General features: G+C 38.5%; 1 protein-coding gene across 2 annotated transcripts in view; it reads left to right on the top strand.

Annotated features, from left to right (window-relative positions):
* Positions 1-13,989, top strand: part of bco2a (beta-carotene oxygenase 2a) — a 107,914-nt gene extending 93,925 nt beyond the window's left edge. For both annotated transcript variants that reach the window (XM_070434673.1, XM_023969128.2), the window contains 2 exons: positions 10,851-10,961; positions 13,033-13,989. In XM_070434673.1, the coding sequence (XP_070290774.1) occupies positions 10,851-10,961; positions 13,033-13,149 (228 nt within the window). In that variant the 3' untranslated portion in view covers positions 13,150-13,989. The remainder of the gene's footprint in view (positions 1-10,850; positions 10,962-13,032) is intronic.
* Positions 13,990-24,391: the final 10,402 nt, after the last annotated feature.

Raw genomic sequence — 24,391 nt, 5'->3', positions numbered from 1 at the left:
ACCTCCCCCGCCCTCCTTTCGGAAAAGCTGACCACGACTCCAATTTTGTTGCTTCCAGCCTACAAACAGAAACTAAAACAACAAGCTCCCTCGCTCAGGTCTGTTCAACGCTGGTCCGACCAATCTGATTCCACGCTTCAAGACTGCTTCGATCACGTGATTGGATATGTTCCGCATTGCGTCAACAACAATATTGACGAATACGCTGATTCGGTGAGCGAGTTCATTAGAAAGTGCATTGACGATGTCGTGACCCACAGCAACGATTAAAACATTCCCAAACCAGAAACCGTGGATTGATGCAGCATTCGCGTGAAACTGAAGCGCGAACCACTGCTTTTAAACCTGGGCAAGGTGACCGGAAACATGACCGAGAGACAATAGAGACAAAGTAGAGTCGCAATTCAACAGCTCAGACACAAGAGGTATGTGGCAGGGTCTACAGTCAATCACGGATTACAAAATAGTTAAAACCAGCCCCGGGTCACCTTGCTCGCCAGGGGTTACACAAGGCAGTAGTGTCTCTGCGCTTTCCCAGAGGTTCTATTCCCTTTACACTTGTGTGTATAAGGTAGTAGTTGTGGAATTGTTAGGTTAGATTACTTGTTGGTTATTACTGCATTGTCGGAACTAGAAGCACAAGCATTTCCCTACACTCGCATTAACATCTGCTAACCATGTGTATGTGACAAATAAAATTTGATTTGATTTGGAAACTAATCATTCAACCTATAGAATGTTGTTTTACATTATACTTATCATTTTTATAGATTTGCTTTTCAATGAAAGAAGACAGGAGCTGATTGACCCATTGACTGTATAGGATCAACCATGAATAGTTTCGCAAAACTAACTACATCCAAATAATGCAGAGCCACTGGGACAGTTACACAGAGCCACTGGGACCGTATATAAAAAAGAGCTTGCATAGTACACATGAAATGAAATAAACCATCATCAACGCATCTTGGAGCGCTCTTTGCCATCTCCACTCGAGACCAGTTGGGTTCGCGCGAGTCCTTTGTGACTGGACATAGCTAGCTAACGTTAGCTAGATAGCATAGCTAACTGTGACTGTTTTGGGTGCTTTCTTGCCTAGTCTTAGCTAGACGACCAATGTTTTACAAACAAAAACACCAGATTAGCTACCTAATATCACATAGGATAGAAGCTAAACATATTGACTTAGCTAGCTACCTCTGCTCTAACAGTTAGCTGAGATAGCTAGCTACCATTAACGTTAGCTGACATTAATGGAGAAACTTCGACAACAACCATGACCAGTCCACAAATTAAGCTACCTAGAATATCACAAACTAAATTAGTGACTGTGACGAAATACACTACTACAAATAAAATAGCTACAATGACCTTTTTCTGGTATCTCCTCCGGCTGGCCTCGACTGTTATTAACCAACTGACTGACTCTCACAACGACCGTTGGAAAGTCAGCCCAGCTCGAGCTGCAAAGCAGATGGATCGAGTAGCAGAGGCCACTGCTGCTGGATCATGTGTTTTTGGTATCTTCCGAGGTAATGCTAGCTCCCTAATAAATCCTCTTGTCACTATAGGGGGTGCTGTTTCAACTTCGACATTTATCGTTCCCAAATTAAACTGCCTCGTACTCAATTCTTGCTCGTACAATATGCATATTATTATTACTATTGGATAGAAAACAATCTCTAGTTTCTAAAACCGTTTGAATTATGTCTGTGGGTGAAACAGAACTCTTTCTGCAGCGAAATTCATGACAGGAATGCGAAGGTCTGAAAATAGGCTCTGTTTCAGATCAGTTTTAAAGCTCTGTATGTATCCTATGGTTCGACATGAACTGCACCCGCCTTCCCCTGGATGTCAGTAACCAATGAGAATTGGAATGGAGTTTCTACGCAGATCTCAGACCTTATAAAGCCCCAAGGAACAGAGGGAGCTCTCTTTTTGACGTTCGTCATGACGCAAAGCAAGACCTCAGGATGGCATTTTGAAACGCTCAGTTATCGGCCTTAGATATATCCGTCTGTAATTTAATTCGATATAGGTGTTAGAAACATCATAACAAAGTTATTTTAAACCGAGTTATCCTTTTACGGGGGCAGCCCGACACCGGTACACTTATGACAACATCCAGCTCAAGTGCAGGGCGAGCATTCAAAAGCTATTTTTTTTAAATATTTAACTTTCACACATTAACAAGTCCAATACAGCATATGAAGGTAGACATCTTGTGAATCAAGCCAACATGTCCGATTTTTAAAATGTTTTACAGGGAAGCAAAATATGTAAATCTATTAGCTACAGCTTAGCAAAAGACACCACTTTCTAACACCATCAGTTTTTACTCCATCACCAGCTATCACTAATTCGACCAAATAAAGATATATATAGCCACTAACCAAGAAACAACTTCATAAGATGACAGTCTGGTAACATATTTATTGTATAGCATATGTTTTTTTTGAAAAATTTGCATATTTATGGTATAAATCATAAATTAGATTTCAGCTACAATCAGAAATTGCACCGAAAGCAGCCATAACATTTCAGACACCAACATCAAATACCTAATTACTCCTCATAAAACATATCTGAGAAATACATACTGTGCAGCAATTGAAAAACAGGATTCTTGTGATTCCAGACAATATTTCGATTTATTAAATGTTTTACAGCGAAAACAAAATGTAGCGCTATATTAGCATAGCCACATTAGCCAGACACACTTGGGCGCGCACGACCAGTTGACATGCACGACAGATATATGAAATAACATTATAAATTGGGTCTTACTTTTGCTGATCTTTCATCAGAATGTTGATCAATGTGTCCTTTGTCCAGATGAGTCGTTGTTTGGATTCATAATTGCAACTTTCCACCTTAATTTAGCATGGGTACCGGTCCACTGGCACGGATCTGTCCAACATAATAAATTCAGAGAACGGAACACGGCAAAACTCCCGAAAAAAATTCAATAATCTGATTAACTATATTGAAAAAACATACATTACGATGATATGGTCTCATTTATCAACTAAAAACCGAGCCGGAGATTGTTCCCGTCCAAAACGGCAGCAAAACAGAACCCAATGTCACTCCCAAGTCGCGCGTTTCAGACTTCCGGAATTGGTCGGTCACGCCAAAGAAATAGCTATTATTCAACCTCTAAACAAGATGAACACAAAATTCCTTCTCTCACACCCTCTTGACACCCAGAGGAAGGCGTCTGAAGTGTCCGTAGGGTCTACGTCAAATGACATGTATAGGCATAACGTTGAAGAGAGCAGAGATTTCTGACATTCTACTTCCTGGTCAGGGAAAGTGCTGCCAAATGACTTCTGTTCCACTCAGAGAAAAAATTTAAACGGTTTTAGAACCTAGAGACTGTTTTCTATCCAATAGTATTAATAATATGCATATTGTAAGAGCAAAAATTGATTAAGAGGCCGTTTGAAAAATTGGCACATATTTTCCAGTTTTTCCAATACGCCCCTGCAGCCATAACAGGTTATATCAGTTTATGCGAGTATATTTCCATTTTCAGAATTTCCTTAGTATTGCGTTTTGAACATTTGGGCATGTCGCGCCACATAGCTATTGTTAGCTGCTAGTTCCAAAGTTGAAGAGGACGTTTTACAACCGAGCAACGATTCTTTTGGACAAAGGACAACTTGCCCAAGATTCTGATGGAAACTCGTCCAAAAGTAAGAGCTATTTATGATGTTATTCCGTATTTATGTGGAAAAATGAAAAAGGATTTGTCCGCCATTATTGCGGCACTGGTCTGGCTGTAACGCACACTGTATGTCTAGTAACGTTAATTTTAAAAATCTAACACAGCGGTTGCATTAACTAATGCATCTTTCATTTGCTGTCCAACCTGTATTTTTTTGTCAAGTTTACGATTATTTATCGATTAGATTAGGTGCCTCTCCAAGATGGCGCCGGCCAGAATGCATGAAATGCTGCTACTGATCACATTGTATAACCACGATTTGTGCTGCTAATATGCACATTTTCGAACAAAACCTATATGCATTGTGTAATATGATGTTACAGGACTGTCATCCGATGAAGGTTATCAAGGTTAGTCCAATTATATATATTTTGCTGGATTGTTACGATCGCTAACATTTGCTGTTGGTAAATGCGGTTGTGTTTCTGGCTATTGTGGTAAGCTAATATAATGTTATATTGTGTTTTCGCTGTAAAACACTTAAGAAATCTGACATATTGGCTGGATTCACAAGATGTTGGGCTTTCATTTGCTGTACGCTGTGTATTTTTCAGAATATGATTTATGATGAGTAATTAGGTATTTGACGTTGGTCTCTGTAATTATTCTGGCTGCTTCGGCACTATTTCAGATTGCAGCTGCAATGTAGAACTGTGATTTATACCTGAAATATGCACATTTTTCTAAAAAAACATATGCTATACAATAAATATGTTATCAGACTGTCATCTGATGAAGTTGTTTCTTGGTTAGTGGCTATTTATATCTTTATTTGGTCGAATTTGTGATAGCTACTGATGGAGTAAAAAACTGGTGGAGTAAAAAAGTGGTGTCTTTTGCTAACGTGGTTAGCTAATAGATTTACATATTGTGTCTTCCCTGTAAAACATTTAAAAATCAGAAATGATGGCTGGATTCAAAAGATGTGTATCATTCATCTGGTGTCTTGGACTTGTGATTTAATGATATTTAGATGCTAGTATTTACTTGTGACGCTATGCTAGGCTATGCTAGTCAGCTTTTTTACTGATGGGGGTGCTCCCGGATCCGGGTTTGGGAGGAATTAGAGGTTAAGGATACTTCAGAAAGCATTGATGTTGTCAATTGACGATACATGTACTGTATGCTGCTATTTGTAATGTTGAAAATTACAATCACAGATTTATAAAACAGACAGGACATAGTAGCCTATTTTTGACATGATATGCGGTCTCAATCTTGAAATAGAACTTTGTCTATGTTTAGGTTCAGCAAAAATGTGGCATGCATCCTTGTGTTATGACAAGGAAACAGTATGACAAAGTTACTGTTGGTCATGCAATTCATAACTTACCCGCTTTAGATACGCTGTTATATTTTCTCCTGTCTTCTCAGAATGTGCAGGCAGCACATAGCTACTGTCAAAGTTGTCAATGTCTCACAAATATGAGGTGTGCAAAAATAATACATGTGACATTACGCAGACGCTTTTGTCCAAAGCGACAGTATACATGCATTCAGTTTCTGTTCGTGGCCCCGGAAATCGAACCCAATCATGACCTGTCGAGAACCATGATTTTTCCCATTGCCTGTCAGGGTCATTATTTATTGAGCTATTTTAATAGGGAACAGACAAAATTTGTACCAGTTTAATAGGCTATTGCATTAATTCAACATTCATGGTTGTAGGCTGCATCACTCCTTCAGCCAGGATTTGCCGTGGGACTAACATTATTAGAATTAGTGTGAGTGGGGTTCCAAAGAAAATCAGGAGTCAAATCTAGTTCATTTTTAGCATAGATTCTCTAGGGTCCTTCTCCATCTAATAGCCTGATAGTTCGAGTTTTAATTGCAAATTCGAGGTGAAATTATTACATAAATGTATGTCATTTTATTTTTTCATCACCTGTAGAATAAAAACATCATATGGTCCTACTTCTGAAAAAGTTAATCGGGTCAGATATGCTGAGGTGGACTCGGCCCGAGTACCATTAGCCAGAACCCAGAGTAATATGATTCTGCCGTACTTTGGAAGAGCTCGGCCAGTATGAAGCCCCCCGAGTCCGAGTCGATTCCGAGTCCCCGGAGTCTCAAACGGAATAGGCCCGAACCCAGCTTGTTGACTGGGATGTTTCTCACACTTGAATTTAGCCATAAGGGAGCAGTGTTGCCAAGGATACTGTTGCTCAGCAGCGCTTGACTCGCAGGAGATAATAGCTGTGTTCGAATACCCATACTAACATATTGTATACTACATACTTAATGAGTATATACTATATACTAGAAGTTCATTTTAGTATACTGTAAACGAACATATCATTTCAGTTGAGCATACTAGCGCTACGCCTGTAGTTAGTATGAGTATTCGAACACAGCTAATGTCTTCCTAGCTTCACAAATTCCCATGATTTGTGAATCTGTTTCTAACTGAACAACAATCGCCAAGATTTTGAATGCTTCCCCGGTCTGGGCGACCTAGAATGATAAAGAGAATATTTCTAATGCTCACTAGGCTTGTCCGCCTTCTCAGTATCATGCTCTGTGCTTTAAATAACTCAATTTGCTAGTTTGCCTCTCTCTAAAGAGGAGGGCAGGCTGTACCCCACTGATTGGATAAAGCGGATTAGGAATGTCTTCTACCAATAAAAAGTTACAGCTGCTTGTCAGAGTTTAGAGTGACAAAAAAATGGCTAGCTAATGTATTCTAACAGCTCTGTGTCATCATTGGGCAGCCCAAACGGAGCCTTTGCTAAGGGTACTCACAGACGCAAGAGAGCAAAAATTATGACACGGGTGAAGAGGGACCACAACTACTGACCACAACCACACAACTGAACCACACAACTACAGACCACAAGCACACAACTACTGAACAAAACTGCTGACCACAATTATTGACCAAACCACACAACTACCGACCATTCAACTACTGACCACAACCACACAACTTCTGACCACACAACGACTGACCACAAAACAGCTGACCGCTACTGACCACAACCACACAACTTCTGACTACTCAACTAATGACCACTCAACTACTGACCACAACCACACAACTTCTGACCCCATCCACAAAACTGCTGAAAACATCTAGTGACCACAACCACACAACTTCTGACCACACATCGAATCACCACAACTACTGACCACCCAACCACTGACAACAACTACTGACCACTGCTGAAGATAACTACAGACCACAACTACTGATCACAACCACACAACTACTGCTCTGGTCTGCCCAAGCTCTGGTTCAGCTCAGGTACTGGGTGTAGCTAGCTACATTAGCTCTGGCTCGCACTAGCTCTGGTCTAGCTCTGGTCTGTGCTATAAATTATAACTACTCAAATATGCATGAGTTTGCATATAATAGCAACAATAATTTATCCTTTCAAACTTTCACAGGTTCATGCTACCCTAACTTCAAATTCTTTAAAACGTTAATAAACTATAGTATAACTATATCAATCAAATGTATTTATGAAGCCCTTTTTACATCAGCATTCATGAATGGCAAAAAGGACATTCAAAAATAAATCATAAGAAACAAAGATTTGAAGTGTCTGTCCTAAATTTAAGGAAATATTTTTAAAAACTCAGGAAATATATACATACACTACCGTTCAAAAGTTTGGGGTCACTTAGAAATGTCCTTGTTTTCCATGAAAGCATACGTGAAATTAGTTGCAGAATGACTAGAAAATATAGTCAAGACATTGACAAGGTTATAAATAATGATTTTTAATTGAAATAATAATTGTGTCCTTCAAACTTTGCTTTCGTCATAGAATCCTCCATTTGCAGCAATTACAGCTTGCAGACATTTGGCATTCTAGTTCAAATCAAATCAAATGTATTTATGAAGCCCTTCTTGCATCAGCTGATGTCACAAAGTGCTGTACAGAAACCTAGCCTAAAACCCCAAACAGCAAGCAATGCAGGTGTAGAAGCATAGTGGCTAGGAAAAACTCCCTAGAATGGCCAGAACCTAGGAAGAAACCGAGAGAGGAACCAGGCTACGAAGCCAGTCCTCTTCTGGCTGTGCCGGGTGGAGATTATAACAGAACATGGCCAAGATGTTCAAATGTTCATAGATGACCAGCAGGGTCAAATAATAATAATCACAGTGGTTGTTGAGGGTGCAACAGGTCAGCACCTCAGAAGTAAATGTCAGTTGGCTTTTCATAGACGATCATTCAGAGTATCTCTACTGCTCCTGCTGTCTCTAGAGTGCTGAAAACAGCAGGTCTGGGACAGGTAGCACGTCTGGTGAACAGGTCAGGGTTCAATAGCTGCAGGCAGAATGGTTGAAACTGGAGCAGCAGCACGGCCAGGTGGACTGGGGACAGCAAGGAGTCATCATGCCAGGTAGTCCTGAGGCATGGTCCTTGGGATCAGGTCCTCCAAGAAAGAGATACAAATAGAGAATTAGAGAGAGCATACTTAAATTCACACAGGACACCGGATAAGACAGGAGAAATACTCAAAATATAACAGACTGACCCTAGCCCCCCAACACAAACTACTGCATCATAAATACTGGAGGCTGAGACAGGAGGGGTCGGGAGACACCGTGGCCCCAAATGACAATACCCCCTGACAGGGCCAAACAGGCAGGATATAACCCCACCCACTTTGCCAAAGCACAGCCCCCACACCACTAGAGGGATATCTCTGAGATCTCCGCCACGGCACAACCCAAGGGGGGCGCCAACCCGGACGGGAAGATCACGTCAGTGACTCAACCCACTCAAGTGACGCAGCCCTCCTAGGGACGGCATGGAAGAGCACCAGTAAGCCAGTGACTCAGCCCCTATAATAGGGTTAGAGGCAGAGAATCCCAGTGGAGAGAGGGGAACCGGCCAGGCAGAGACGGCAAGAGCGGTTCGTTGCTCCAGTGCCTTTCCGTTCACCTTCACACTCCTGGGCCAGACTACACTCAATCATAGGACCTACTTAAGAGATGAGTCTTCAATAAAGACTTAAAGGTTGAGACCGAGTCTGCGTCTCTCACATGGGTAGGCAGACCATTCCATAAAAATGGAGCTCTATAGGAGAAAGCCCTGCCTCCACCATACGTCAAGCTGCTCCCACAACAGCTCAATAGGGTTGAGATCCGGTGACTGTGCTGACCACTCTATTATAGACAGAATACCAGCTGACTGCTTCTTCCCTAAATAGTTATTGCATAGTTTGGAGCTATGCTTTGGGTCATTGTCCTTTTGTAGGAGGAAATTGGCTCCAATTAAGCGCCAAAGGACATGGCGTTGCAAAATGGAGTGATAGACTTCTTTCTTCAAGATCCCGTTTACCCTGTACAAATCTCCCACTTTAACACCACCAAAGCACCCCCAGACATTGCCTCCACCATGCTTGACAGATGGCATCAAGCACTCCTATGGCATCTTTTCATTTTTTCTGCATCTCACGAATGTTCTTCTTTGTGATCTGAACACTTCAAACTTAGATTAGTCTGTCCATAACACTGTTTTCCAATCTTCCTCTGTCCAGTGTCCCTGTTCTTTTGCCCATCGTAATCTTTTATTTTTATTGGCCAGTCTGAGCTATGGCTTTTTCTTTGCAACTTTACCTAGAAGGCCAGCAACCCAAAGTCGCCTCTTCACTGTTGACATTGAGACTGGTGTTTTGCAGGTACTATTTACTGAAGCTGCCAGTTGAGGACTTGTGAGGCGTCTGTATCTCAAACTAGACACTCTAATGTACTTGTCCTCTTGCTCAGTTGTGCACCGGGGCCTCCCACTCCTCTTTCTATTCTGGTTAGAGCCTGTTTGCGCTGCTCTGTGAAGGGAGTAGTGCACAGTGTTGTACGAGATCTTCAGTTTCTTGGCAATTTCTCGCATGGAATAGCCTTCATTTCTCAGAACAAGAATAGACTGACGAGTTTCAGAAGGAAGTTTTGTTTCTGGACATTTTGAGCCTGTAATCGAACCAACAAATGCTGATTCTCCAGATACTCAACTAGTATAAACAAGGCCAGTTTTATTGCTTCTTTAATCAGAACAACAGTTTTCAGCTGTGCTAACATAATTGCGAAAGGGTTTTCTAATGATCAATTAGGCTTTTAAAATGATAAACTTGGATTAGCTAACACAACGTGCCATTTGAACACAGGAGTGATGGTTGCTGACAATGGGTCTCTGTACGCCTATGTTGATATTCCATGAAAAATCTGCCGCTTCCAGCTACAATAGTCATTGACAACACTAACAATGTCTACACTGTATTTCTGATCAATTTTATGTTATTTTAATGGACACAAAATGTGCTTTTCTTTCAAAACAAGGACCCCAAAGTGACCCCAAACTTTTGAACAGTAGTGTACCAGTCAAAAGTTTGGACACTCATTCAAGGATTATGAGACATTTATGGTATGTTTACATGTTTTTTAGAGGCAATTTATACAGGAAATGTGTATAAAACCCATATAAACTGACTTTAAAATCAAATTACATTTTTTACGTTGACTATAATTCTAATACACAATTTCTGATACATCACATGCCTTACTTTTATTTTCCTGCATCAGTAAAAGCTGGAAATGCATCACATATGCGTTACTGCCATACATTAGATTCGTTTTTGGATTTCTCTCTGACCAAGATGGCTGCCATTTTAGCCCCATTATTGAACTTTGAGGGTTTATGACCAATCCCCTCTTGTAATTTTAATTTGATCTCTAAGGTTTAAGCATTGTTGTGGACTTAGAACATCCAATTTGGTTTTGTTTCTATTAAAAATGTGTGATTACGAGAGTGAAAATCAGAAAAAAATCCCAAACCTGGAAAAACAAAACCGACAAAAAGTAATTTGGCAACAAAAAAAAGATGTGATTGTGCCTTATGTATTCCTCTCTGGGAAGACTGAGATTATCGTTGCATGTCATGATAAACCTTAAACGCAGACCAAAGAGCCCAACTCCCCCGTTCCCCATTCCCTGGGACACTCATTTCTCTGTCTGTTGTGTTTTGGGAAGTTAGGAGTAATGAGATTAATAAAATGTATATTATGTACTTGTTGTTCTCTGAAGAAAAAAAGTATTATCTTTCACTTTTCAACGATTGCCCATGTTTACCTTTTGGGGTCCCAGTTTGCATCTCTGCTCTCTCTCTGTCTCAAGGTGTGGTACCAGAAGGGTTTGTTCCCCTCAGAGCCTGTGTTCGTCCCCTCGCCAGACGCCGTGGAGGAGGACGATGGGGTCATCCTGTCCGTGGTGGTCACGCCCACTGAGGTAAAGGTCATGGGTCATTATATCGCACACATGACTAGCGAAATGATCAAATATGATCTTACAGTGTTAGGCTTTCACAAGGAAATTCGGAGAAGCAGATCGTAATTGGTGTGCATAGAATGGAGTCATGAGTGCATTCTGATGTGTGGTCGGTAGCAAATGTTCCTCACAATAAAACAAACAGGCTGTTCTGTTCAGGACAACCCAGGGTATAACATCATGTCATCTTGTAACTGTACATGAAAGGTAGTGATCATAAACGTTACATGAGTTTTACGATATGGAAATGTGAAATGCACTTTTGGACTCATGCTTGTATCATCAAATCTGTATTTATTATAATCCTCAACTTCTTATCTTCCAAAATGCACAGTCCTTGTAATTTACAGCATTTTCCTCTCAGACAACAAAATTCAGTCCAACCGATATGGGATTTTAGGGAGGCAAAAGTCATCATTTACCAATATATCTACCGATTTTATATTACTTTTTTTAGAAATGGAATGAGACACAAACCGTCTTTATTACACAATGTGCTCAAAATGATCATTTATTAACTAAATATTCCAATTTTAATTTATCAAGGTGGTGGCTGCATCATGTTATGGGAATGATTATCATCAGCAAGGACTAGGGACAATTTCAGGATAAAAATAAAAGGAATAGAGCTACGCACAGACAAAATCCTAGAGGATATGGCTGGTTCAGTCTGCTTTCCAACTGACACTGGGAGACAAATTCACCTTTCAGCAGGACCATAACCATATACTGGATTTGCTTACCAAGATGACATTGAATGTTCCTGAGTGGCCTAGTTACAATATTGACTTAAATTGGTTCGAAAATCTAAACAACTTGACAGAGCTTGAAGAATAAAAATAATAATAATATGCAAATATTGTACAATCCAGGTGTGCAAAGCTCTTAGAGACTTGCCGATAAAGACTCACCTTTGTAATCGCTGCCAAAGCTGATTCTAACATGTATTGACTCAGGGGTGTGAATACATATGTAAATTAGATGTCTTTATTTAATATAATACATTTGCAAAAATGTCTAACAAAACATGCTTTCATTTTGTCATTATGGGGTATTGTGTGTAGATGGGTGAGATCTATTCAATCCATTTTTAATTGAAGCTGTAACAATACAATGTGGAATAAGAATTCACTTTATATATAAATACAAAACACTTGTTCAGTTTACCTTCTTAGACACATTTTTAAGTTGTACCTATTTTTGGCAGTGGATAAAAATACAGAAGTGTTGATGCTGAAGCTCCACAAGCACACTAATAAACAAAAAGGGCTGAATGAATTAAACTTTGTCTCAAAGTAAATCTGAAACTGCACCAAAATCAAACTATGCAGTAACATGCAGTTCCTAATGTCACCACTAGATGTCCACATCATCATTTTTATTGAGAAGATTCACTACTCGGCTTTACAACAGTCAAAGGTCATGTAAAGAAACACTTTATGGCAACCTTGCAACAACAGCTTATGACAAGCACAGGCTAACTCTTCATTGTGAAAATGTTTTCTAACTGAAATCATAGTGTAAATTACACTGTTATTCAATACAAAACGTATTGGCTATATATTTCATATATATAGTGCTGTGAAGCGAGACTCTGAGCTCTAACATCATGTAAAGCATGTTACTGTACAGCCGCTGCGTTCAATTTAGGTGCTTTTCAGTGTCCAAATCTTCCATTTTTTTTGTGTAAATGCATAAATGGCTACAGAAAATGTGAAAAAAGTTTAAACAGTGTGGTTTTGACTACCATTGTCAACGTAAAAATGGAACTTGTCATCAATAATATTCACACAACGAGCCTGTTCAGGTTGTTCACCTTTCTCATCCACTCATTAGGGTCAAATGGCGATATTCACTGGGTAGCAACCTCAGTTATTTTAGACACAAGTTACAGCATTTCAGAAGCGTGCATTACGGATATGGTATTAATAGAGATTAATTTGGAATGTTTTAGAGTGTTGATAGAGGTTAATCTAGAATGTTCTACAGTGTTGATGTAGATGAATCTAGAAGCTTCTATTTCTCTGTGCAGGATAAGAGTACATTCCTCCTGGTTCTGGATGCCAAGACATGGGAGGAGCTGGGGAGAGCCGAAGTGCCTGTCAATATTCCCTACGGTTTCCATGGTACCTTCAACCCCACTGCCTAGATCAGCATTACTGACCTAACAATCACCCATCCCTTCCTCCCTCCCTCCCTCAGATTATTTTGTGCCCAATAGAAATGAATGGTAAATAATGTATTGTGTCATTATGGAGTCACTTTTATTGTAAATAAGAATAGAATATGTTTATAATCACTTCTAAATTATACTTTAAAATGTGGATGCTACCATGATTACAGATAATCCTGAATGAATTGTGAATAATGATGAGTGAGAAAGTTAGATGCAGAAATAGCATATACCCCCCCCCAAAAAATGATAATCTCCTCTGTTATTGTAATGGTGAGAGGTTAGCATGTCTTTTGTGTGTCTGTAACTTTCTCACTTGTCATTATTTACGATTCATTCAGGATTTTCCATATTCATGGTAGCATCCACAATAATGTACAATGGAAGTGTTTAGAAACGTTCTATTCTTATTTCCAATAAAAGTGACTCCAAAATGACAATACATTATTTACCATTCAAGTCAAGGGGTCTGAATACGCTCTATACACACATGTTACATATACATTTTACACACATGGTACTTTTATATAGAGCAATCACATAATAATAATAATAATAATACATTACCAAACACAAGCTCTTTAATCACACATGAATTGTGAACCTTTCTAATCGCATATTATCCACAGATTGTAACCTAAAGATGAAAACCTTCCCTATGATTATTCTTATATTATTGATTGATTGACAATGGCTTTCCAAATTGCCCAACACTGCTCTTTGTAAGGTTAATGTTAAGTCAATGTTGTGATTGAAAACAAGCTACTGTACATAGGGGCAATACCACAATAAATGATCTCTTCGCAGAAAAATCTACAGTGCTGAGATTGTTGTATGCCCTATATATATAGCATGAAATTGGTGGCAAGAATTTTGTATCATAATTTTAATTGAAAAAGTCGGTCTTGAATCAAATTTTGTTTTTTTGTATCAGTTCATATACCATGTTTCATGGAATCGGTACATCGGAAATCTCTTCCCATTTATTTTGCAACCTGTATGGCGCAGCGGTCAACATTTTTGCCTTCAAATGAAACTGGTATATTTTTCTATTTATGCCAATCATTTTCAGCCAATTTTGTATCTTTTAGTATATGGCAGACAAACAAGTTCCAAACATTCTCCCTCTTCCCCTTGCCATTGGTAATGTTGCAATCAATTGGTTGTAACTTTGGATTGAGCAGATATTCCCATATATTTTTGATAGCTGCATATGTTACTTAACTCCACTTTTTCTATTCATAATATCAATAATACATATAATACCATTTTTATTAATCAGTATTTGAGTTTAACCATAATATTTGTTCTGTCTTTTCTGGAAGGTAAAATTGAAATTGTAACCAGCTTTGTATGGCTTGTTTATGAAAGGGCGATACTTTAAACAAAGTTTCATTTTCAATTAGTCGGAAATGAGAAGTTGTATTCTGTATAAAGGCAATTTTTGAACAAAGGATTAACCTTTCTTAATAATCTACTGGAGAACCATTTTGGTTTTACGTATAATCTATGTATAAGTGAAGCTTTTAGTGAGAGGTTTAATGCTTTAATATTTAATATTTTTTGCCCCCAAAACGCATATTAATTATTTTGTCTGGTTTAGCGTTCCAAATTAAGTGAAATATTTTTTGCTCATATGATTTTAAAAAACAAGTCGTCTGGAGTAGGCAATGCCATTAGTAAGTAAACTGTGATAGGACCAAAGAGTTAATAAATGTGATTTTTCCATAAAGAGACAAGTATTTACCTCTCCATGGTTGCAGAATCTTATCTATTTTTGCAAACTTTCTATTGAAATTGGTTGTGGTAAGTTAATTGATATTTTTCGAGATATGAATACCAAGTATGTCTACTTCACCTTCCGCCCATTTTATTGGTAAACTACAAGGTAGTGTAAACACTGACTTTTAACGATCCAATATGTAATATGGTACACTTGTCCTAATTAGGTTTTAGTCCAGAGAGGCTAGAAAAGTGATCAAGATCTTCAATGAGACTGTGCAGGGATCCAGATTGCGGACTTAAGAAAAAACTTGAGTCATCGGCATACATCGACACATTTTTGATTTTAACCCCTTGATGTTCTTGTTGGATCAAATTTTAAAGGCTAGCATTTCGATGGCCATAATAAATATATAGGGAGACAATGGACAGCCTTTTACTCCTCTTAAAAGCTCAAAACTTTCTAAGGAACCATTATTTACTATTTTACACCTGGGGTTGCTGTACATAACTTTAACCCATTGTACAAGAGATTCACCGAAATTTAAGTAATCCTTGCATTTATATATAAATTCTAAATGTACTTTATCAAACTCCTTTTCGAAATCTGCTATGAGAGAGACTGTAAGTGTGTACATTCACTACAACAAATATCCATGTTCAAGTAACTTCAATCGTTATAGATCAGAATACATCATGCAATTTAGTTTCAAAAAGTTCATAAAACATTAAACAGTTAAGTATTTACAACTTAAGAAGACCAGATGGGTGGTGATGTCACTTTATTACTTTAAGTATTGAACACTGAAATACTCTGAGTTAGGTTACTCAAATGGTTCTAGGCAACTGGTTTCCACATAAAATAATTGTTAGCAGAACTAATTACTTTTTACAGTGCAGAATCTGATGCCTTACTTTACATTAAGTTACGCATGTATATCCCAAGGGTGCATCTTTAACCAGTAACAATCTTTTGTATTTTTTGTAACTTTTATACAAATTGTTTTACTATGTTCTGTGGTACATTTTTAATAAAAAGTGATACTATAAAAGTTTCTCATTTGTTTTCTGACCTTTATCAGTCATTGATATTATTGATATATAAATTGAATTAAATGCAGTTGATAGTAAAGCCACCAATGGCCTGGGGTGGTCTAGCCACTCTAACGGTCTAAGCTGCTTCCTTCAGAACGCTATGTACCACTGCGAGTCTTAGAGCATGAAGTGAAATCTGACCAAGGGTCTTTCAGCACACTCTTCTTGCCTCTCCTGTCTCTCTGTTTCCAATCCAATAAACATACAAACTCCGTTTTCAGTCATCCTATGTTCCTACCTTGAGTTCCAGTGGGTGTATTATTGTACAGTGCTGAATGTTCTGCCAATCAACCTACATGGATGTCCTATTTAAATAAAAGTAATCATATTTCTTCTAGGCTTCTCAGGTATTATGAGAAGCCTTGAGGGAGTGTTAGTGGTCCAGGTGTAACAGGGTTATAAATGTCCCTGTAAGTTGTGACATTCTCCAAAATGATTTGTTTTTCATGTTACTCATGTGTTATGAGTGATCTCTTCTGGCGTAATGTGGTACTGCAGTTCGGTGGTTGCAAAGACCAGGATGTAATCTCCAGATAAAAGGCTCTGCATGATCAATCCAATGTCTGAAGTGGCCATACAGAATTTACTGCGAAAAAGCCTCCGCAGACATCAGGGCTTTCATACGAAGTCTCCGACCACATTTTCGGATCAAGCATAAATTGACTTGTAATTTAATTTACAATAGAACCCCACAGTGGATGCATCATAATACCCATAAAACCTAGCAGTCAAACATGTAAATGGTCCCAATTATTTTTCATACATTTTTCTCATAGGGGATATTAAAACCACTTCAAACAAGGTGTGTGTTTCATGTAGGCTTTCCTTGGCGTTATATTTTGATAACTGTGTTAATCTCTCTCGGACAAGGAGACTTTTATCGATATATTCGGCTCTACAGTGGATTGCGAAAGTATTCACCCCCCTTGGCATTTTTTCTATTTTGTTGCCTTACAACCTGGAATTAAAGTAGATTTTTGGGGGGGGTTGTATATTTGATTTACACAACATGCCTACCACTTTTAAGATGCTAAATATGTTTTATTGTGAAACAACAAAAAATAAGACAAAACAACAGAACTTGAGAGTGCATAACCTATTCACCCCCCCCCACCCCCCCCGCCGCCCCCCCAAAGTCAATACTTTGTAGAGCTAACTTTTGCAGCAATTACAGCTGCATCTCTCTTGGGGTATGTCTCTATAAGCTTGACACATCTAGCCACTGGGATTTTTGCCCATTATTCAAGGCAACACTGCTCCAGCTCCTTCAAGTTGGATTGGTTCTGCTGGTGTACAGCAAGTCATACCACATATTCTCAATTGGATTGAGGTCTGGCTTTGACTAGGCCATTCCAAGAAATGTAAATGTTCCCCTTAAACCACTCGAGTGTTGCTTTTGCAGTATGCTTAGGGTCATTATCCTGCTGGAAGGTGAACATCCGTCCCAGTCTCAAATCTCTGGAAGACAGAAACAGTTTCCCTCAAGAATTTCCCTGTATTTGCGCCGTCCATCATTCCTTCAATTCTGACCATTTCCCAGTCCCTGCCGATGAAAAACATCCCCACAGCATGATGCTGCCACCATCATGCTTCACTGTGGGGATGGTATTCTCGGGGTGATGGGAGGTACAGTGCGCCTCGCAGTACAGAGCGTCGGCGACAGTACCCAGTCCAGAGCGTCCGGCGACAGTACCCAGTCCAGAGCGTCCGGCGACAGTTCACAGACCGGAACCTCCAAAAACGGGCCACAGTCCGGAACCTCCAACGACGGACCATAGTCCGGAGTGTCGTCGTCAGTTCATTAACCATGTGCCATGGAATCGGTACATCGAAAATCTCTTCCCAACTATTTTGCAAGCTATAAGGCACATCTGTCAATTTTTTGGTCCTTAAGTTAAACAGGATACTTTTTTTTATTTTATCACAATTTTCTTTATCTAATTTTGGTCTTTAACCTCTAACGAGCCTCTACCCCGGGTCCGGGAGCACCCCCCATCCCCCACACACTGATTAGCATAGCTAGCATAGCTTCACAAGTAGATAGTAGCATCTAAATATCATTAAATCACAAGTCCAAGACACCAGATGAAAGATACAGATCTTGTGAATAAAGCCACCATTTCAGATTTTTAAAATGTTTTACAGGGAAGACAAAATATGTAAATCTATTAGCTAAACACGTTAGCAATACACCACTATTCTAACTCCATCAGTTTCTTACTCCTTCAGGTGCTATCACCAATTCGGCCAACTAAGATATTGATATCCACTAACCAGAAAAACCTCTTCAGATGACAGTCTGATAACATATTCATGGTATAGGATAGTTTTTGTTAGAAAAAAGTGCTATTTTCAGGTAGAAATCACAGTTACAATTGCACCGCCATCACAAATCGACTAGATTACTAGATAGAGCAACGTGTATGACCAATTTACTCATCATAAAACATTTCATAAAAATAGACAAAGCATAGCAATGGAAAGAACCCAGTCTTTTGATTTCAGACCATATTTCAGATTTTCTAAGCGTTTTTCAGCGAAAACACAATAAATCGATAAGTTAGCATACCACATGTGCAAACGTTACCAGAGCATCGATTCCAGCCAAAGAGCGCTATAACGTAATCACCGCCAAAATATATTATTTTTTTTCACTAACCTTCTTCAGAATTCTTCCGATGACACTCCTGTAACATCATTTTACAATATACATATAACAGTTTGTTCGAAAAGGGGCATATTTAGCCATACAAACCGTGGTTACACAAATAAAAATACTAGGAAATCAAGCCTCAATATGTCTGACGTCATCTATCAGAGTGATCTAGTTTATTGAAAGCTAATCATATACTTGACTAAAAATAACAGGGTTGACAGCAATCGAAAGACAAATTAGTTCTTAATGCAACCGCTGATTACATTTTTAAATTATCCTTACTTTTCAATACAGGGTTGGCCAAGTGAAGCTATACCAAACAAAATGGCGAAATATGCGGTTTAAAATATTTCGACAGAAACATGAATTATCATATTAAATATTGCTTACTTTGAGCTGTTCTTCCATCAGATTCTTGGGCAATGTATCCTTCTATGTTATAAACGTCTTTTGGTCGATAGATGTCCTCTGTCCTTCGAAATATCCACTAACGATCGAACGGGACCCCAAAACGTGTCCAAACTTTCAGAGTGCACAACAAAAGAAATTCCTCAAAATCGCACTAAACGGATATAATTGCTATAAAACGGTTCAAATTAACTACATTATGATGTTTTTAACAACTATAACGACTGAAAACATGACCGGAGAAATATTGCTGGTTAGACAACGATTTGGAACGAGGCAAGTCCGATGGCCTTCACGCTTCAGGCGCACGACGAGAAAGGGCGGTCCCTAAACATTTTGTGGTTTTATAATGGCTGGGATTGTGCAATAGATTTCATTCAAAACGTGATGACTAACACAAGCGTAGCAGTGTCGGTTTCTTCATAGCATTCACTGTCGCCTTAAAAACAGACCCCAGATCAGGGGTAAAAATTTCTGAAATCTGAACCCTGTCATGAAAAGTGCTGTAGAAATTGTTCTGTACCACTCAGAGACAAAATTCCAACTTCTATAGAAACTAGAAGGTGTTTTCTATCCAATAATAACAATAATATGCATATTGTACGATCAAGAATTTAGCACGAGGCAGTTTAATTTGGAGACCCAAATATGCTAATGCGGAACAGCACCCCCTATAGTTGCAAGAAGTTAATGCAGGGCTGACAGACAAGTTCCTTACTTTTTCCGGTTACAACTTGCTTCTTCTATTTTTACGATAATGATGCAATAGGTAGGTTGTTATTTTGGGTAGAACAGACATTTCAATATATTTTTGTTAGCTGCATGTGTCAGATCATTCCATTCTTTCGGGATATTAATACTGAGTATGTCCACATCACTGTTAGACCACTGTAAATCAAATCGTATTTTATTTGTCACGTACACATATTAATGTGAGTGTAGCGAAATGCTTGTGCTTCTAGTTCCGACAGTGCAGTAATGTCTAATAAGTAATCCAACAATTCCCCAACAACTACCTAATACATACAAATCTAAAGGGGTGAATGAGAATATGTACATGTAAGTCTATGAATGAGCGATGGCCGAGCGGCATAGGCAAGGTGCAAAAGATGGTATAAAATACAGTATATACAGTTGAAGTCGGAAGTTTACATTCACCTTAGACAAATACATTTAAAGTCAGTTTTTCACTATTCCTGACATTTAATCCTAGTTAAAATCCCCTGTCTTAGGTCAGTTAGGCTCACCACTTTATTTTAAGAATGTGAAATGTCAGAATAATAGTAGAGAGAGTGATTTATTTCAGCTTTTTTTTCTTTCATCACATTCCCAGTCGGTCAGAAGTTTACATATACTCAATTAGTATTTGGTAGCATTGCCTTTGAAGTCTTTATCTTCAAAGGCCTTCCACAAGCCTTCCACAAGCTTCCCACAATAAGTTGAGTGAAGTTTGGCCCATTCCTCATGACAGAGCTGGTGTAACTGAGTCAGGTTTGTAGGCCTCCTTGCTCGCACACGCTTTGTCAGTTCTGCCCATACATTTTCTACAGGATTGAGGTCAGGGCTTTGTGATGGCTACTCAAATACCTTGACTTTGTTGTCCATAAGCCATTTTGCCACAACTTTGGAAGTATGCTTGGGTTCATTGTCCATTTGGAAGACCCATTTGCGACCAAGCTTTAACTTCTTGACTGATGTCTTGAGATGTTGCTTCAATATATCCACGTCATTTTCCTGCCTCATGATGCCATCTATTTTGTGAAGTGCACCAGTCCCTCATGCAAATTAATAAAACATGAAATCTGAAATGTCTTGAGGCAATAAGTATTCAACCTCTTTGTTATGGTAAACCTAAATAAGTTCAAGAGTAAAAATTTGCTTAAAACTGCTTGACATATCAAAAAATATATATAATAATATTTGATGAAAAATTGTATTTGTCCTTAGTGCTATTAGCCCATACAAACGCAATGAATAACAGATTCATTGCATGGAACAACAGCTAGTCTCCCCCAAAAAATCTAAAGGAAGTTTGTTCTTAAGTGTCTATATCTGAGAGATATAAGAAAGATCAGGAAACCTTCTTAATATAAATATTTTTTTTACGTGTATTTAACCTCTTATTTTTGTCAATAAACAGTCTCCATGTATACTTCCATAAAAAAACATTTAGACTGGTACCGGGAGACCTTCAGACGAGTCTTCGTGAGCGTCTCACCTTTACACAGAGGGGTCATATTAGTGTATAGCTAAAACTGTTTGGACGCTAGAGACAGAAGTTGTCAGATTACCTATACCGACTTCAGTTGAGAACTCAATTGTGAACTCAATTGTGTTCGTGAGAGCCTCCTGTTTTCATCGAGGGGTCATAATAGTTTGTAGGCCAAACCGTTCGGACACTACAGCTGATTTTATGAGAAGACCTATTTTCAGAGTGTCTCATGGTCTGACAAATACCACCTCTAGCTCTGTCACCTTTCACAACAGATGCAGAAGTGTTGCATAGGCAGTTGCGGTTGATTGAGATGCATCCAATGGGGATTTTTTTATTATGCTAATTCGATTTCCGTGGGGGCGTAGACATCGACCTTAGGGGGTGAAAATTCAAAATCAAATAGCAAAATGAGCCTTGGTATGACCTTCTTAAAACAATTCCATATAGTTTAGTAGAACCCCACTCTCACCTGGCTTCGACTCTTATCTGTTAAAGTCGCCTGAGTGGTTTCCTTCCTCTTTGGCAAATGAGTTAAGAAGGATGCCTGCATCTTTGTAGTGACTGGGTGTATTGATACACCATCCAAAATGTAATTAACAACTTCACATGCTCTAAGGGATATGCAATGTCTGCTATCTACCAATAGGTGCCTTTCTTTGCAAGGCATTGGAATACCTCCCTGGTCTTTGTGGTTGAATCTGTGTTTGAAAGTCACTGCTCAACTGAGAAACGTACAGATAATTGTATGTGTAGGGTACAGGGATGAGGTCATTCAGAAATAATTTATTGCATAAAGAGTGAGTCCATGCAACTTACTTTGTGACTTGTTAAAACAGTTACAGAGTTGAATTGCTGTGATAGGAGAAAACTAAGGATGGACCAACAATATTGTACATACTCCACAATACTAAACTAGGTGACAAAAAGAAAAGAAGGAAGCCTGTACAGAATATAAAACATTAAAAAATATATATAAAAATAATTGTGGGGAATAAAATAAATGGAATAGCTAAGCACAGGCAAAATCCTAGAGGAAAACCTGGTTCAGTATGACTACTTTCTGAAGGCACTGCATATTAAATTGTAACTTATGTTATGGTTTTGAAAACAATGTCATAGGTTTACTATTGTATCTCATAGATAAAGCTTAGTTTATTTTACTATTGCTGGAGATCCTGTACAGAACTGCAGTTAGCAAGAGCATTTCAACAAGACACTATTAGATGTTCAATGTTTATTTTGATAAAATATTTTTGCCAGATTAAAACGATAGGGTTGACCTTAAAATGAGGGACAGACTCATTAAATGAATCACTAATATGAAATGAATAATCTTCAGGAATGACTTTGTCAAAACAACAAAATAACTTGGGGTTTACAATGATGGTAAAAACTGTAGGGGTTCAGTTCACAAAATTTTGCCACTTTAGCAAGTCTTTATTCAGACCACAGGCTGAAATAAAAATGTTGCATCTGCCTATCAATTTTGAGATTTGTTGGTATTTTGGTCTATTAATATTAGTCTTTCCAAACATTAAATATAAAAAATGAAAATGTAAAAACGTGATCATTTTTTTTGTTTTTAATTCTTTAGTTTAGCATTTACATTTTTATTTTATTTTAATTTATCCGTTATTTTACCAGGTAAGTTGACTGAGAACACGTTCTCATTTACAGCAACGACCTGGGGAATAGTTACAGGGGAGAGGAGGGGAATGAATGAGCCAATTGTAAACTGGGGATTATTAGGTGACCGTGATGGTTTGAGAGCCAGATTGGGAATTGTGCCATCATACTACGGTCATCAACATTTTAATGAATTTGAACCACTTTAAAATGGACATACATCAATAATTTCAAAGCTCACTACATAAAATTGCACATACTTTAAAAGACAATTTCATAGTGTTACATACTAAACTATATTTAGTAACTTAATTTTAAAAGATGGTGATTGGGTCTAAATATGCATTTGTGGTTTGGTAGTCTAAATTCGGTGTACTTGTCTTTAATTCCATTTCCCGAAAGTCAGAATCTTTCACACACCAACAAATTTTTCTCAGCTTCAGAAGCATCTGCATTCACCAAATGTTGTGCTGTCTTAACAAAATGTAACCAAATATTTAGGCTGACTTCAACCAGTCCTGAAAAATGGATTTGTGCAATTTGCAAATATGGGCATATTTAATATAATATTTTTTTTATAAAAACATTTCTGATAAATGTTATACAAATATGTAAATGAGGCGATAACATATTTCAGCATAATTTTTGATTAAAAAAATATTATAATTGTGTTTACATTAAACTAGTAAAAGGAGATTGTGATTTGATTAAGGGGGGGGGGGGGGGAACAATGAGGGTGTGGTGCCTGGTCTTATTTTAACAGTCTTTTGAAATTCAATATTGGTGCACAATTTCTACTTAAAATATCAAACGCACTCTTTTCGTGGAATGACCCAGGACTGAAGAGTCAGTCTCCTCTATTCTGTATTTGTTCATCCATTTCTACAAGGTGCTTCTTTTTTCACCCTGGTTATTTTGAGTTCTCACTGTCACCCATATATCAGAATGCAGGCTACAAACACAGACAGACAGACAGACAAACAGACACAGAGTGTTGGGATGAGTCAGAACTGAGCCTTGGTCGCACACTGCCATCTATCTACATCATCAAAGATAGACAGAGTGACAGACAGACAGAGACAGAAAGGTGCTGTTGTTGACGACGGGCAAAAACGTTGCCTATCTACATTCACAACTTCCATACTCAATCAACACATTATATATACCAATCAAAGACTCCAGCAACCCTAGTCATTGATTGTTCTCTCTGCTACCGCATGGCAAGATATACCGAAGAGCCAAGTCTAGGTCCAAGAGGCTTCTAAACAGCTTCTCCCCCAAGCCATAAGACTCCTGAACATCTAATCAAATGGCTACCCAGACTATTTGCATTGCCCCCCCTTCCCCTTTACATTACTGCTATTCTCTGTTTTTATCTATGCATAGTCACTTTAATAACTCTATCTACATGTACATATTACCTCAATTACCTCGACTAACTGGTGCCGCAGCACATTGACTCTGTACCGGTGTCCCCTGCATATAGCCTCACTATT

The sequence above is a fragment of the Salvelinus sp. IW2-2015 genome, linkage group LG23, assembly GCF_002910315.2.
Source record: "Salvelinus sp. IW2-2015 linkage group LG23, ASM291031v2, whole genome shotgun sequence".
Taxonomy (NCBI): domain Eukaryota; kingdom Metazoa; phylum Chordata; class Actinopteri; order Salmoniformes; family Salmonidae; genus Salvelinus; species Salvelinus sp. IW2-2015.
This window is presented reverse-complemented; position numbering and strand designations above follow the sequence as displayed.